This window comes from Grampus griseus (assembly GCF_964374135.1).
Source record: "Grampus griseus genome assembly, chromosome: 9".
In the NCBI taxonomy this organism is placed as follows: Eukaryota; Metazoa; Chordata; class Mammalia; order Artiodactyla; family Delphinidae; genus Grampus; species Grampus griseus.
Window position 1 is genome coordinate 85,618,084 of NC_139003.1, and position 17,416 is coordinate 85,635,499.

The following is a 17,416-nucleotide window of genomic DNA, read 5'->3' on the forward strand; positions in this document are numbered from 1 at the left end:
TGATTCTTTAATCTTGGAACACACAGTTAAACTGTCTTTCTGTCTACTGTCATGAGAGCAGTTTCTCTTTTTTTTTTTTTTTGTAACTGTTTGGCTTACAGTTTCTTGTATTCAATCTTCTCTGTTTGCACAAATAGAAACAAATACATATTTATAAATAGACATGTCCTTGCTGTGGAGGACTTCATAGCGTGAGGCCATAAAAATGACTGCATGCTGAAACCATGCAAAGCAATCTTAATAATCCATGGGGAAAATTACAATTGTTTGTGATCTGTAAAATATTTTATCAAACCATTAAAAACTCTGACTGGCAGTTATAACTATAGGAAAGAAAAATGGGGGGGGAGCAAAGCTATGTTTATTTAGTATACTATAATTTAAAATATTAGAAACATTGAGGATTAAAGTGTTTTATGTCTTTGTGGGGGAAAAAAAACCTTCGTTTTTCTCTGAGGGTGAAAGAGAAATGAATTGTCTATCCAGCCTAGGTTGAGCTCTCTAAGCAATCCTAGGCACCTAGAGATTTACAGTTTGCGAAGTCACATCTATTTTCTGTTTTTTCTAACTTATGAAGTGGGCAGCCTTTCTATGCCTTGGTGAATTGTCATACTCTTTTCTAAATCTGGATCAGCTTCCAATATTTTGTGCTTTTAATGTCATGAAATATCTCTATGAATTCCTTTTCAAATAAAACTTTAGATTTGAAGTAGCTACAGTGTCTCAGAATTCTGTGCAAATTTGTAAAGATTCTCTATGGGCTTCTAGCTAGACATTGGACACAATCTGATTGTATTTTATAAGGTCATTTTCAAAATATTGATAATATTTACCCCTCTAGATCAGTGGTTTTTAATAATTTTAGTATCTTATAGCAATGGTTTTCAAGCGTTTTTTCATGTGACATTATACTCAGTGCAGTACTGTTCTAGAGGATAAGGGGTGGGGAGGAGAGGACCAAGAATCCCATCCCCTGGGTCCCATCCCCCTGGGTCTTCTCTCCCCAGCTCCTGAGGTTGCCCCCAAACACCTCCAAGAACACAGTTTGCAGATATCTGCACTCCATAGTGGATCAAAATTCTGTGGTTGATAAAGTCTTTAAGACACCCACACACCATGATGCAGATCAACTATGATCAAACATATGGGTTCTTCCCAGTGTATTGGTGCCTCTGAATCATCCCAGGCTTGGCAGAAATATCCCATCCCTCTATTTCTGTCTCTCTGTTGTAGATCACTGATTAGGATCTGGTGTTACTCTCCACCCATCCTTCTAAATGATGCTTCACCTTGTTCCTGGCTCTCAGCACCCACCGTGACCATGGCTTTGATTCTACTTTTCAGTGCCTGACGTCACCAGCAACTAGCCCTGCCTGTGCTCACTGAGACACCAGCCTGGGATCTAGAGGTATGACACATGGTCCCACACACGTCTAATTCGTGTTGCCCTTTCTCTCCCCACATGCCTTTTGCTGTTTTAGCTTCTCTCAGGTGCACAGTCTTTGTTCTGAAAGTCTCCATATTCTGAATTACTTCCTTCCCCTCTTTACAGGATCAAAACCAGCTGTTGGAGCTGGTTGTTCCTTTCATTAACTTGGTCTGGTTTTTAAGTTAGGTCTCATTAATGTTTCGGCCATATCTTTGTGAGCATAATTCCCAGGCAGATGGCAGAGAGAATGGAGGGGGCGTGGAATACAGAGGAAGTAGATTAGAACGGAAAGAAAATATCCTCCTTTAAAGCTTTCCATAATGCTATTTTTGTCATTATAAAGATACAAGAGAGGAGGAGAAGGAGAAAGGGGGAGATTTAGTAGAGAGATTTTGTCAGAAAGAGAGAGAATAACTGCCTGTCCAAATGCTTCTTGGAAATTTGGGGAGGTTTCTATGAGTGTGGCTTTGTGCATATGTGTGTAGGGGGGTGGGGTGGGATGTTTGTATATGTGTATGTGATGTTCTTTCACGTTTCTGAGTGGCCCCAATTCCAAAAACAGTGTGACCTCACACCTCTCGTGAAATCTAAAATCTTTTTGAGAGCTTCCGTCCAAACTTAAGATGTATAGTGTAGAGTGTTTGTTTAATAATACTTACCAGCTGATCATCCAGTCCAAAAAGTTGTTCCACGTAAGTTTCCAACAGTCTCCGAATTTTGGGTTTCATTGATGGATCAATGCACATATCCCTTTAATAAAATCATAAAATGCAGTCAAAAATTAATTTCATTTCATAGTAATTAGTTCCATAATTAAATCAGTGATTTTAATGGGTGAAGGGGAAGGGAAGGGAAGGAAAAACACTTCCCCTTGGGAGAGGCATGTCAGAATCACCTGGAGGGCTTTTTCAAACCACTCCCCCCTCAGGATTCTGCTGTGCTCCCCAAGAAGCATCCTCATCCTGTCCTCATCCTCAACTTGAAATAAACTGTCCTATGAGCACACGTTGTTGATGAGAGTGTGCTATGTTTCTCACTTAAGAACCAGTGGAGAAATTTTTCCTATTGAAGTTTGGGGGACTTAAAAGCCAATGGAGGGGAACTTCCCTGGTGGCGCAGTGGTTAAGAATCCGCCTGCCAATGCAGGGATCACGGGTTAGATCCCTGGTCCAGGAAGATCCCACATGCCCGGAGCAGCTAAGCCCATGCGCCACAACTACTGAGCCTGCACTCCAGAGCCCGCGAGCCACAGCTACTGAAGCCCACACGCCTAGAGCCTGTGCTCAGCAACAAGAGAAGCCACCACAATGAGAAACCCGTGCACCGCAAGGAAGAATACCCACCGCTCTCTGCAACTAGAGAAAGCCCACGTGCAGCAACGAAGACCCAACACAGCCAAAAATAAATAAATAAATAAATAAATTTAAAAAAAAATAATAACAGAGTGAAAACTACTTGGGGTAACTAAATGTCCTAGCTCAATAAACAATCATGATGATTTTATATATATATATATATATATATATATATATGCCTATGGAGGGATTCTTGGACAATCTTAAGATTGGAAACATTCATTAGCAAGACCTTTTTTGATAGTATACAATGAGTGTTTTACCTTCAAAATAAAATATCTCCCTACCATAAATCAAAACAATACTTACCAGAGAAGACTTTCAAGACCATTTTCCATTACAGCAGTGATCATTTTCTCTAAATACCTCAGGGGATCCTCAGGACATGTAACAAGTAGACCACATAACAGAGCCTGGGAAAATGAAATGGAATCAGTGTTTCTGGATTTACATGTTCTTACTAAGCAAGAGACTTTCTGTCAGACAAAGTCAAATAATGTGACAGTTTCTAAACTAAATGTGCTTTATAGATACCCCTCTGTGTTTATTCAATGTTACCAAATAACCAGAGCAACATGCAGTTTACCTTTACTCTTAAAAAAAATTCCGTTGTAAATGGCGAGTTGTTGCATTATGTGAGGGGTCACGGGTTAGATCCCTGGTCCAGGAAGGGACAGTCCAATTGAAGAAATAGTTGTGATTACCTTAGATCAATGGTTTCTACCATTTTTAAATATGAGGAACTCCTTTTTTATTGAAGTATAGTTGATTTACAATGTTGTGTTAGTTTCTGGTGTACAGAAAAGTGATTCAGATATAGATATAATCTTTTTCATTATGGTTTATTATAGGATATTGAATATAATTCCCTGTGCTATACATTAGGACCTTGTTGTTTATCTTTTTTATATATAGTAGTTTGTATCTGCTAATCCCAAACTCCTAATTTATCTTTTCCCCCTCCTCCTTTTCCCTTTGGTAACCATAAGTTTGTTTTCTGTGTCTGTTTCTGTTTTGTAAATAAGTTCATTTGTATCATATTTTAGATTCCACATATAAGTGATATCATATGGTATTTGTCTTTCTCTTTCTGGCTTACTTCACTTAGTAAGATAATCTCTAGGTCCATCATGTTGCTGCAAATGGCATTATTTCATTCTTTTCTTATGGCTGAGTTATTTTCCATTATATATATATAATGGAAATTGAATCAGTGATTTTAATGGGTGGAGGGAAAGAACGCTCCATATATATATACATATATATGTATATATATGTGTGTGTGTATATATATATATATGTTCCACACACAGCAACGAAGACCCAATGCAGCCAAAAATAAGTAAATAAAATAAAGTAAATTTTAAAAATGTATTGGTGGGGCTTCCCAGGTGGCGCAGTGGTTGAGAGTCCGCCTGCCGATGCAGGGGTTGCGGGTTTGTGCCCCGGTCCGGGAAGATCCCACATGCCGCGGAGCGGCTGGGTCCGTGAGCCATGGCCGCTGAGCCTGCGCGTCCGGAGCCTGTGCTCCGTAACAGGAGAGGCCTGCGTACCGCAAAAAAAAAAACCAAAAAAAAAAAAAAGAAGTATTGGTGAGTCATATATTGAATACCTCTCCATTAGAGACAGAGAAAAAGAGTTACAGCACACATCCCACAGCAACCACCTGGAGTGCTTAGACATTTCTCTTTGGTTCACTGGTGGGTCTCCTGGTACAGGTGTGGGGATGTGTATGTGTGTATAGCGGGTGAGGCTCTCTCTTTGGCCCTTCCTCCACATAGGGCCTCCTCTTGCTGGCTTTTTTCCTACTCCTCTGTCTCATGAACAAAATAATTCCACCTCTGAGTCATGCAGAGTTCTTCCCACTTACCTCCATGAGCCAAGTGTCAACAGATCCAGGCCTGGGGGTCCTGGGTTTTAGACTCTCAGCAGTTCTCATAGTGTTCCTCCACATAAGAGCATAATTCTCCTGACTGAACCTGCACAACACATTTTCCCATTTGCAGTAGCTCCATGTCCCCCCCCCTCCCCCCCACCTTAGTGTGCAACCTGCGGGCTGGGAACCTAGCCCCTAGGGCTATGGCCAAAGGGTAAGACCTCGATGTCTCTCCCTTCCCAGCTCTGCCTCCGATGTAGCCCCACCCCAGCTGCTTACAGTGAGCACTCAGCCATCTGCAGACTAATTTCCTTCTCCACCAGACCTAAAGAATATAGTGATACGGGAGATCAGTGTTCTCACCAAAGTTGTCAAGCTGGATTTGAATAGTCTTCTATTACCTAAGGGCTGAAGTTGTCTATTCCCTGGAGTCTAGACTTCAGACAGCTCCCTAAATAGCCCTGATGAAAAGCCCATCTGCTTTCTAGCCCTTCTGTGCCTCAATCACTATAGTACTGAGTTTCTCTACTCCCTACTCCACATTCTCCCCTTGATCCTAGTCTGGTACCCAGAGGACATCTGCAGCAGAATAACCTGGGGAATGAATTGGTCTCAGAGGATGAGGTCTAGGAACCTGCATTTTGATTGTCTCCCCAGTTGATTCCTATCACACTGAAGCCTTACTGGAATTCAGCTTTAAAGTAAATTATTGAGAAAATTGGGATCTGATAAATGAATATGAGAAGTTGCTTATTTCTTTATATTTCCAAGCTCCACAGATCAGAAAACTACTTTTCCTGAAAAGTTATCCCGCAGAAATCAAATCAAGTTGAAAGGATAAGTCTATGGAGTGCTAATAAAGTCATATGGAACTAGCATTGTTCAAATGTTCACTTTTTGCATAACAAATCTCACTGTTCATAGTTTCCTACTGGGCAAAATAAAATATCCTGGGGTTTCACATCTTAATGTGTGAACAGTGCATAGCTCCATGCAAATATGAAAGCATAGTTAGTGAATCAATAGATTTTTTTTTCTGCTATAAAACCATTAGCTTGGTCTTTATAAGGAGAGACAAAATATGCAAAGATGCCTGCAAAATGAATGTTTGACTCTCAAAAAACGATGAGTAGGGCTTTATTATTGCTAGCCTTCTTAGTAAAAACTTACATGGTCAAGGACAAAAAAAAGACCATGACTTACTTGGCTTTCTCAGTCTTGTAAATTCATAAAACAATTGTGCAATCCTCCACTTTCTTTGCCTCTGCCTCCCTAATCTCAGTCCAGAATATTTCTCAAATATTCTGAAAAATGTCTGGGTACTGAGGACAAAGAAGGGTTTATCCAAGACGGTTGTTTCTACTCCTTTTCAGTACTACCCATCTTACAAGAAGCAAGATAATGCAGTGAATGGAGTCCTCTGGGTTTAACTCCTGGATCTGTAATTTTCTGGTACAAGCTACTTCTCTTGTGCTTCTGTTTCCTTAACCATACATGGGATAATAAAGGTATATATATCATAGGGCTATCATGATAATTAAATGAATTAATATATGTAAAGTACTTGGAATTGTTTCCTAGCACAAAATAAGTACTCAATAGATAATAATGATAGCAAGCCATCATCATTTTTTAAACCATTCCACTGCTAATTATCACTTCCATTACAGGAAAAGACTTGGACAAAGAGAAAATAAATTTTTAAATATTCCCTTGTACCATTCAAAGGCCAGTGTAATGACAGAGAAAGAGAGACTTTATACCAAGTCTATTGGAAGAGATTAAGACCAATGCATTTGGTCTTGGTTAGGAGAGAGAAATGGTTAGGAGAGAGAAGTTGATAGAACAATAGTTTAAATATAAATGGCAAGGTAGGAACTGTATATTAGAACTATGGGTAGATATAAGACACTTGAGAGAGCAAGTCTTGTTTATCTTTTTAGATACTCAGATAAACATAGGAAAAATGCTAAGGGCCTAAATAGCAATATAGAAGATAATTGCTTCATGAGGGCAGAGATAAAAGTGATTACCAAATGCTTGTGGGGTCCTCAGCAGTTGGAGAAACTTTCAACTGGTAAGGAGAGGGCAAGGGTCTTCCTCTTGGCAAGAACAAAACCTCAGGGGCACAAACCAGTTTGACTGGAATGGAGGATAAATGTAAAAGAGAAGCAGGCAGAGTCACTCTGTGACGACGTCAGAATTCCATACCGGGACCCAGGACTGGATCCTCCTCTAGACACAATAGGTCATTCATGATCAAACCCCTGCAAGATCAATCACATGGCCAAGGTCACAGATGGCCATACAGCAGAGAGTCGCAGCTCAGTGTGTTTCCAAGATCCCTCTAGGGTTGACCTCGACTTTTAGAGGGTATATTCTTGCTTCTGGATTTCACAGATGAGGCAGAGAAGGGCCAAGTGATTCACAGAGCCAACATGTTTTTAAACTACAAACCTCGGACTCCCTCCTGGCCCATACCATGCACTCAAACAAAATTGTGTGCACGTGTATCTTTCTCCAGAACTTGAGAGGTTTTTTTTCACGTTATCTCTTCCAAAATATTTTATTCATATGCCAACCCCCAAACACATTCTTCTTTCAAGTAGACGGTAATCATATAGTTTACACCTTGTTTTTTTCCCAGATGAGATTGCTTTTAAAATTGCAATGTCAGCACCATATAGTTACAGAAACCCCTTTACTTAGGAAGAGACTTAAGTTTCTAAACATTGTCCAAAGTCCCTTCAACCTCCCTACCCTCCAACCCCCAAAACAAGTCCAAAGTGCCATCTCAGAAATGCTCACCATCCCCATCTGTAGTAGAGACGGTGTTGGCATACTGTAGTTCTAGGAGTGTCTTAATGTTTTTCTATGGAGGTTAGTAAGTTAAAAATTTGTAAATAAAGGGGGTTCTGTGTCTTGTCAACATTTAAATAGAGGGTGCCAAATTTTTATTTTAGAAACTCTATAACTAAAAACATATTGAAGATTATCGAAAGGGATCAACTGGATTTAGCCATTAAGGAGGGACCCCAGGGACAGGAAGATGCCCCCAAGGCCAGAACTTGAGGGGTTTTAAGGCAGACTGGACAGGAGAGGAGACGAGGTCTCTATGAAGTGAGAGCAAGACAGTAAAAGCAGGATCCTAATACCTGTGGGATTGTGCCTGGCCCAACAGGGAGGTGGTCACCAGCCATGTAATCCCTAGATGAGTAGGTGAATTGTTACTGAAGAAATAATAAGCCTTTGGGTTGTCATATGCCTTTGGGTTGTTTAAGTGTACCATGGGTTTTCCTCTGGAACTGCATCTATAAACTGGCTAGCTGGGCTAAGGGAACACAGCAAACATAACTGCTCTCAGGGGAAGCCACAACCTTCTAGTCCCAGGGTCCAGCAAAATGAGTTAGTGTGACCAGTTCCTTCTCATCTACATAAGCTTGTGGTCTCTTGCTCATATATTTAGTAATTCCTGATTCTTGCATTTCTGGCAAGTATTTGCAGCTATTAGTCTCTAAAAATACTTCTGATAGTAGAGTCTATGTGATTTAGAAATAAATACGTTTTTTTAAAATACAGATTGGAAACTTAATCATGAAAGAAACACAAAGCATAAAAACTGCATAAGAATTTTTAAAAACATGTATTTATTTATTAATTTCTAAAAATAGAAAACTTTGCATAAAGATCATGGTTTGTAACTTAAACATGCCCTCTGCTGGGCAGATCTAGTTTTGCAGACTCCTTTAATCTTTCCTAGTTGTTAAACCGAAACCTGAGCTAACACTTTCTCACACTCGCAGATGCAATCTTTATATGTAGGGGCTAAAGAGTTTTGTAGACATTATACCCTTAAGATCTTGCCCATCTTTGGTCCCTATGGGGCAGGCCTTGTTTGTAGACAGTGTGCTGACTTCTGCCTAGTATGTAGAAAATTGAAAGAGAAACAGATTTCTAAATACTTCTGATAACTTACTGTTTGATATTCTACCAATAGGGCTTCATTGTATGGACTCCTAGCTTAGTGATAGCTTTTAAAATATAGATGTCTTTTGGAAGGAATATCTCCAAGGAAGGAGATTCCAACGGTGGTGGGATGAGTATTTCAGAGTTCTCAGAGAGAGAAACAATGAATATAGTGAGAGTGAAGAATTAGAAGGCAATATTCAGTTTCCCCACAACTGTATCGAGGCGCAGGCTCTCAGTGTCTACATGTAGATAGTTTTTTTTAAAAAACTTTGAATTTCTGAAATATACTTTTGCCAAATCTTAGAATATATAGAAAGTAAATAATTTATTGCCCAAATCTTTGATCATTTAGTTCACTTTTTTTTTCAAATCTAAAATTAAAGTTTAAAACAATACTTGACTCCAAGGTCTAAAAAACTGTCTCTATGTTTATATCTGTTGTATAAATAATACACCTAGGTTGCATGACACTGTGCTAGGTGCTGATGGTCTATGAGGTCTACTCACTTGCTGCAACATGGAGGACATGAACCATGAAGGAAGAGATTATTTCCTGTGACTGATCACAGTGGTTTCAAATTTTGTTTTTTAAATCAGAAAAAAAAAATCTTAAAAAAAACCCCAAACTCATGGGAATCCCCAAATATAATCTAGATCCTTTCTTAACCTCTAAAGCATCCCCCATAGGCATCCTTAGAACCCTGGGATTCTGCTAAAAAAGAAAAAAAAACTTTGGAAATCTATCAGTATGCAATTAGTCACACACAGGCCTACGTGAAAGCAGAGTGAGAAGATTTTATGGAAGTGCCATCGTAAGCAGGAAAAGAGGCTGACCCATCTAGGAAAGAGGGTGTCCAGGAGACCTCAGCTGGCACGGCAGCCAGAGGAAAAGGGCTCTCGTCCCAGGGAGACCAGACACAGGCCTGCAAACTGGCCAGCCAGCTGGTTTCCTAGACTGAGAAACTGGCACTTGCCAGCAATGAGTGTTTTTATGCTTCCTATGCTTTCTTTGTATGTTTTTTTTCTAATTCCCCATCAATAAATTTCACTTGATGATAGTATGGGAAAGCAAAAAAGGAGGCACTTTTCCCTACACATAAGCCTGTTTTCATTATTTTGTTTAAATATATGAACTTTTTCTGATTATAAAAATATATATGTTCTATGTAATTTGGAAAGTTGAAAAAAAATACAAAGAAAATAAAAAGCAACCATCATCCTGACAACCAGAAATAGCCTCTAATAAAAATTTTAATTTCAGTCTTTCCTCAATACATATATTTTTATAAAATTAAAATTAGGATCATACTACAGTTTTTTTTTAAATACATTTATTTATTTTATTTTTGGCTGCGTTGGGTCTTCACTGCTGCGTGCGGGCTTTCTCTAGTTGTGGTGAGCGGGGGCTACTCTTCATCGCAGTGCATGGGCTTCTCATTGCAGTGGCTTCTCTTTGTTGTAGAGCATGGGCTCTAGGCACGCCAGCTTCAGTAGCTGCGGCATGCGGGCTCAGTAGTTGTGGCTCGTGGGCTCTAGAGCGCAGGCTCAGTAGTTGTGGCGCACGGGCTTAGTTGCTCCGCGGCATGTAGGATCTTCCTGGACAAGGGTTCGAACCCGTGTCCCCTGCTTTGGCAGGAGGATTCTTAACCACTGTGCCACCAGGGAAGTACCTACATATACCTTTTTTTTATTCCTGGCTAGTTATTACATTGCGAACATTTTTCCATGCCACCAAAAATTCTTCAAAACATCATGTATTGAGGTTGGTTGATAACCTATTGCATAAAATTATACCATAAATGTTTACAATTTATAAATGGCTGGACATTTAGGTGTTTTTAACTTTTTCCCTTTATTAAAAATTATATGATATACATATTTTCACTACTAATGATGAAATGTACATATCTTCACCTCTATTTCCTTAGAAATAGAATCAAAATGTGTATTTTGAAGATCTTCATACATTTCTCAAAATTGCTTTTCTAAAAAGATATTATCAGTTTATACTTTCATTGATAGCCAATGGGAGTGTCCCATTCACCTTGCCAACACTGAGAATTAAAACATTTTTATATTTGTTGATTTGATGAAAATAATTCATTTTCATCTACATTTCATTTTTTCAGTGCAGTTAAATTAGTTTTCTTACATTTACTAGCTGCTATAGACTGAACCGTGTCCCTGCAAAATTCATATATTGAGGGGCTTCCCTCGTGGCTCAGTGGTTAAGAATCCACCTGCCAGTGCAGGGGACACGGGTTCAAGCCGTGGTCTGGGAAGATCCCACATGCCATGGAGCAACTGAGCCCGTGCGCCACTACTACTGAGCCTGTGCTCTAGAGCCCGTGAGCCACAACTACTTAGCCCATGAGCCACAACTACTGAAGGCGGCACACCTAGAGCCCATGCTCCACAACAAGAAAAGCCACTGCAATAAAGAGTAGCCCCCGTTCGCTGCAACTACAGAAAGCCTGCATGCAGCAATGAAGACCAAATGCAGCCAGAAATAACTAAATAAATTTATTTTTAAAAAATTCATATTTTGAAACTCTATTCCCCAATGTGATGGTATTTGGAGATGGGGCCTTTGGGAGATAATTAGGTTTAGATGAGGTCATGAGGGTAGGATCCTCACAATGGGATTAGCACCCTCATATAAAGAGACACCAAACAGCTTGCTCTCTTTCTTTCTCTGCCAAGTGAGGACACAGTGAGAAGGCAGCCATCTGCAAGCTAGGAAGGGAGCCATCAACAGAGCTCAGCCATGCTGGCACCCTGATCTTAGACTTGCAGCCTCCAGAACTGAGAAAATAAATTTTTGTTATTTAAGCCACCCAGTCTATGGTATTTTATTATAGCAGTCCAAGCCAACCAACATACTAGCCATCTATGATTTTCTATACATTCGATATGTCATTTTTGGGGACAGGCTTTATTTAGATAAGGATGCAAGATATAACAGTAACCAAAGAGAGAATCTCAAAGGGATGGTAGAATTCAGAAAGATAGCAGGGCCGCCTGTTGAATCTCTACTCATGTCTCCCGAAGTCTCCCCTGGAGTCTTTCTCAGCTAAGGATTTAAAAGGTTTTGTGGTTTGAGACAAGCCATGGCAGCAGTTAGTCCATGACTTACTCTCTGTCTTAGTCCATTTGGACTCCTATTACAGAACACCATAGACTGGGGGACTAATAAACAACAGAAACTTATTTCTCACAGTTTTAGAGACTGGGAAGTCCAAGATCAAAGTGCAGGAAGATTCTGTGTCTGGTGAGCACCACTTCCTGGTTCATAGATGGCCATCTTCTGACAGTGCCTTTACATGATGAAAGGAGCAATGGAGCTCTCTGGAGTCTTCATCGTAAGTATTCTAACCCCGTCCATGAGGGCTCCACCCTCATGACCTAATCACCTCCCAAAGGCCCCACCTCCTAATACCATCACATTGGAGATTGGGTTTTAACATATGAATTTTGGGGAGACATAAACGTTCAGTCTATAGCATGTTCATATCACTTTGTTCATTTTTCACAATATGAAACTAATCACTGTGATTCCTGAAGATTTGAAAATAGGTATCAATTTATTTCGGTGCATGTGAGAACAACTGTCCCATGTGTGACACTGATTGCAGGTGACCAACCTGACTAGACAGCCACTCCACCCTCCCTGTGCCACTCAGACTCTTCCTGAAGTTCCAGAAGCTTGGTGCCTGTGAAAACAACAACCTTCTCAAAGACACAATGATCATATCTGGGTCAAAGGTAATTTTCTCTGGCTTATTAAATATGTTAATGCATTCCAGACCTGCACTAATATGGCAGCTACCAGTTTCATGTGGCTATTGAGCACTTCAGATGTGGCTAGTCCAAAGTGAGATGTGCTGCAAGTGTAAAATACACACTCAATTCTGAAGACTTAATATAATTTTATATTGAGTCCATGTTGAAATGATTATAGCCTGGATAGATTGGTTGGTAGAAAATCTCTTGTTAAAATTAACTTCGCCTATTTCTTTTCACTTCTTTAATGTGTCTGTAGGACACCCAAAGGGATAATGCACAGAGCACTCAGGAGAAAGTTTGAGCTAGAGACAGCTTCAGAGTCATAGCTGCAAATGGTTGAATCTGTTTTCTACTAGCACATGGTAGATGCCCGGCAAATGCTTGCTGATGAAATGGTCAAATGTAACCTTCTTAGCTGACCACTCTTGCCATCCCCTCCAAGAAAAAAAGGCTGGCTGGTGTCCAGAGCCTAATCTGTTGTTAAAAAAAAACCTAACTTGAATTGAACATAAAATCCAGCAGATTTTAGGCTGGTGTGCAAACCTCTAGAAGCCCACAAAGGCTTTCCAAGGGATATGTGAGGGTGAATAGTATAAAGGACTCCATTTCCAGATCCTCACCTTTCCCATGTATTCTTTCCAGAACCTGATTTGCCTCAGGACATACTTTGTGATTTTCTTTTCCCGTTCTTCCCATTCACAATTGCTTTCTCCCACTCCAGAAACTATAAAGGCCTGTCTCTCATCCAACTGGAATCTCACTACACAGAAAACTGAGGCAGAGAGATTTAGAAACTTGCTCAAAGTCACACAATTAGTAATTGGCAAAGCCAAGAATCAAACCTAGGCAATCTCGTAATAATAGATAATCCCCTTGTATTGCTTCACACACTTTAGGGTTCAAGTAATAAACCTCAACTAAACATGGAGTTTATTGGCTCCTACACTAGAAATTCTAAAGGTAGATCATGCCTTGGATGAATTTAACCCAGTGACTAACTGATGTCACTAGAGGCCTGATTTCTTTCCATTTCCTGACTCTACCTTCCTCAGAATCTGCTCACCCTAAAACCATCTTTCCTTGTGGACACAGGAGAATTGGCAATGGCTCCCAGGGCTACATGCTTCCCCACAAACATCCAGAGATGCTATATCTCTGTCCCAGCATTCCAACCAAGCAACCTGATCTAAACTGGTTTAGGTCACATCTTGCCCTCTCCCACAATCCTCACCACCACCCGTCATAGTCACAAACATTGTGGCCAGGGAACTTGAATGCGCTGGTTGTCATAAGCCAATTAGGGTCCAACCCCAGAGATAGGGATAGTCAGTTTCCCTGAAGCATATGGGCTATATGGGGAAGAGGTAGTTTATGGAATAAGAGTGTAAGAAATATTAGGAAGAGGGAAGTAGATGTTGTGTAGGCAACTTGTTAATGTCCAGTATACATCTGCTCCTCGGGAACATAGAAAAGAAAGAAGGGATATTTATAGAAGAATTGAGACCCACTTACTGGGTGATAGTGTTGTAATCCACATCTTGTTCGTTCAGATAATACTTTGAGATCCAACTTGATCCCAGATTCCCCTTGAATGAACAAGCCAGGTATATAGCTGATTGTATTTCCTTAAATGGCCATAACAATATATCCCATCCCATGAGCTCTTTTTGCAATGTGACTTTGATACACTTCCCATCAAGAAGTGGGGTATATGTTCCCCTCCTCTTGAATCTAGGTGAAAATAATGTTATGTTCACTTCCAAGCCTAGGTCATAAATGGTGATATAACTTCTACCTAGTTCTCTCTGGGGACACCTGCACTTAGAACTCAGCCACCATACTGTGAGGAAGTCCAAGCAGCCCATGGAGAGGCCCATATGGAGGAACCAAGCCTCCTGGTTCACAGACCTAACTGAACTCCCAGCCAACATCTGACACCAACTTGCGAGGCATGTGAGTGAACCATCTTAAAAGTGGATCTTTAACCCTCTGCTGATCCACCCTGGATGGTACCACATGGAGCAGAGACAAGCTCTCCCTAAAAAACCTTGCAAGAATTTCAGACTTTTGAGCAGACTAAATGAGCCATGTTGTTTTAGGCCATGAAGTTTTGCAGTTGTGTTACACATAAATGAATAATTGATACAGCAAGCTAACAGAAAATGACTGCACAGCCAAATCAAGCCTGTCATTTCATCCATCCCTAGCTACATACATTATGAGCAGCCATGACTATCATTTATTTTAACTTTTTATTATGGAAAACTTCAAACGTATATAAAGTAAACAATAGTATAATGAACCCCTATGTGCCCATCACCCAGTTTCAACAATTATCACCATTCTGTGATCTTTGTATTATCTATATAGTCACCCATTTTTCCACCTGTTCTCAATTATAATTTTTTTAGGTAAAGTTTACATGAATTCAACACAAATCCTAGCTGTATAATTCTGACAATGGATACACCTACACCTCAGTCATTTTCCAACTCCCCAGAAAGTCCCCTGTGTACCCTTCCACTTAAGCCTTCTGTATCAGTCAGCGTCCAGCCAGGAGACAGAAATCACACCAGTAAGTTGAGTAAAGAACATTTATTCTATTCTAATAACTAAATCCTAATAATTTAATTCAAAGTTATTCATATTAACAGACAATGGTTTTAAATTAATAATAACATGTTAAAGAAAACAGGAAATGATAGACAAAATGGATGAAAAGATGCAGAATATTAATTGGAATGTATAAAAAAATCAAATGGACATTCTAGAACTGAAAAATATACCATCTGAAATTAAGAACTCATTTGATTCATTTGATGTATTTAACAGTAGACAAGACTCAGCATAAAACAGAATCTGTAAACGTGAAGACAATCAATGAAAAATATCCAAACTTAAGCACAGAAAAGAGAATGGGGAAAAAACAGAAGAGAGCCAAAGAGGCATAGGCATGTAGGACTAAGTTAAAAAAAAAAAAAAAAAAAAAAAAAAAGCTAACATATTTATGATCGGAGTCCCAGAGGGAGAAGAGAGAATTAGGTAGAAGCAGAATTTGAAAATGACCAAGAATTTTCTAAAACAGATGAAAAATATCAATCAACAGATTCAGTAAGCCCAGTGAATCAAGCAGGATTGAAAAAAAAAATCAGCCTCTATTCAAAAGTTGGCAGGGAAATGATATCCTAAGTAGACAGCCAGGTTTTATTCAGGACAGGTAGGTGGAGTTCAGAAGAGGTTAAATATACATAGAAATCTGTGATGAAAGATGATGGATTCCAAAACTTGCAGAAGATGGGTTTTAGAAGAGTGCTAGGCATGGAAAATTGGGTCAGGCGAATAGATGTACAGGGATATGAGACACAATGGGATTCAGCCTGATAGTCTCTTAGGGGAAGCAGGTAATCAGGTTAAGGTGGGTGTGTGAGGCTCTCTTGCACCTGCTGGTAATGTGGTAGCAGAGGTGAGTGAAGGACTCCTCAGAAGAATATCGTCTTAGGCAATGGGGAGCACTTCTAAGGGCCTCTTTTCTCTAGGGGCAAAACAGTATGGTAGGCTGGTGAGGAAGAGGTGCTCTCATCCAGAGGAGGAACCAGGGATGCCTCTTGCAGCCATGTAGTGTTATGGCAAGTGGAGAGCAAGGCAAGGAGAGGTTACTACTTCCCTGATGTTCCCTGACCCTCAACTTGAGTCCAGTTGTGCTACCTGCGCCATGGCCAACTTGGCCTGAGTCATCACTCAGAATGGCTTTATCCTGAATCTTAAATAGCCCTCTGTATCTGCAGGTTCTTCATTCATGGATTCAACCAAATGTGGATCCAAAATGTTTGGGGAAAAATTCCATTGTTTCAAAAAGCAAAAGAGTTCACTGTGTGCAGGCAACTATTTACATAGCATTTACATTGGATTAGGTACTATAAGTGATCTAGAGATGATTTATTTAGAGGTGATTTATACAGTGGGATGTATGTATGCAAATACTATGCCATTTTATACAAGGTCCTTGAGCATGCACAGATTTTAGTATCCATGGCGGGTCCTGGAACCAACCCTGAGGATACTGAGGGACAACTGTATTAGGTCCTTTGAGGAGGCTCTTTCTCCCCAGGATAGTTTCACCCCTCCAGGCCTACTTGTATTGATATGATAGTACAAAAATGGTTTCAAAGAGGGAAAATTGATGATCCACAGATTTTTCAGGTTCTCCTCTTGGAAACTAAGTCCATTTCCTTTTTATAAGTTTGGAATTTTGCACTATGAAGTCGTGTTATTTTTATTTATTTATGGCTGTGTTGGGTCTTCGTTTCTGTGCAAGGGCTTTCTCTAGTTGTGGCAAGCGGGGGCCACTCTTCATCGCGGTGCGCGGGCCTCTCACTATCGCGGCCTCTCTTGTTGCGGAGCACAGGCTCCAGACGTGCAGGCTCAGTAGTTGTGGCTCACGGGCCCAGGTGCTCCACAGCATGTGGGATCTTCCCAGACCAGGGCTCGAACCCGTGTTCCCTGCATTGGCAGGCAGATTCTCAACCACTGCGCCACCAGGGAAGCCCTGAAGTCATGTGTCAATATATCTGACCAAGAAAAAGTTCTAATAAAACAAAAAAATGAAGATACTGAGAGAGAACTATACCAACATTCCACTTTCTGACCCCCATCTCCTATTTTCCAGCTCCCTCACTCAATTACTCCCTCTACCCCTCTTCATTCCCCTCTTACAAACTTCTACTTTCTACCCACATATCAGTATTATGTCTTGTTCTCATTTCCCACCCAGTCCTTAGAGTCCTTGCCCATCACTTCAGGCACTCTCAAAAGCTTAGCTCCCTCACCATTGCCCTTCCATTATATATGTCTGGCAAACTGCTATCCTGGATGAAGTCAACTCTTATTTGTGTACCTGCATCTGATTTACTGAGTGCTGCTTGAGAAAATCATATAACTGGGAAGATGAGTACCATGCTCTCTACACATTTTCAAATATAATTGTACAGAGGTAAAACATGA

The 17,416-nt window shown here is 40.3% G+C and overlaps 1 protein-coding gene across 1 annotated transcript in view; it reads right to left on the reverse strand.

Annotated features, from left to right (window-relative positions):
* Positions 1-17,416, reverse strand: part of FBXL13 (F-box and leucine rich repeat protein 13) — a gene marked incomplete at both ends in the record, with an annotated part of 180,714 nt that overhangs the window by 161,776 nt on the left and 1,522 nt on the right. The window contains 2 exon segments of the mRNA XM_082661714.1: positions 2,089-2,179; positions 3,094-3,197. Coding sequence (XP_082517840.1) covers positions 2,089-2,179; positions 3,094-3,197 — 195 coding nt within the window.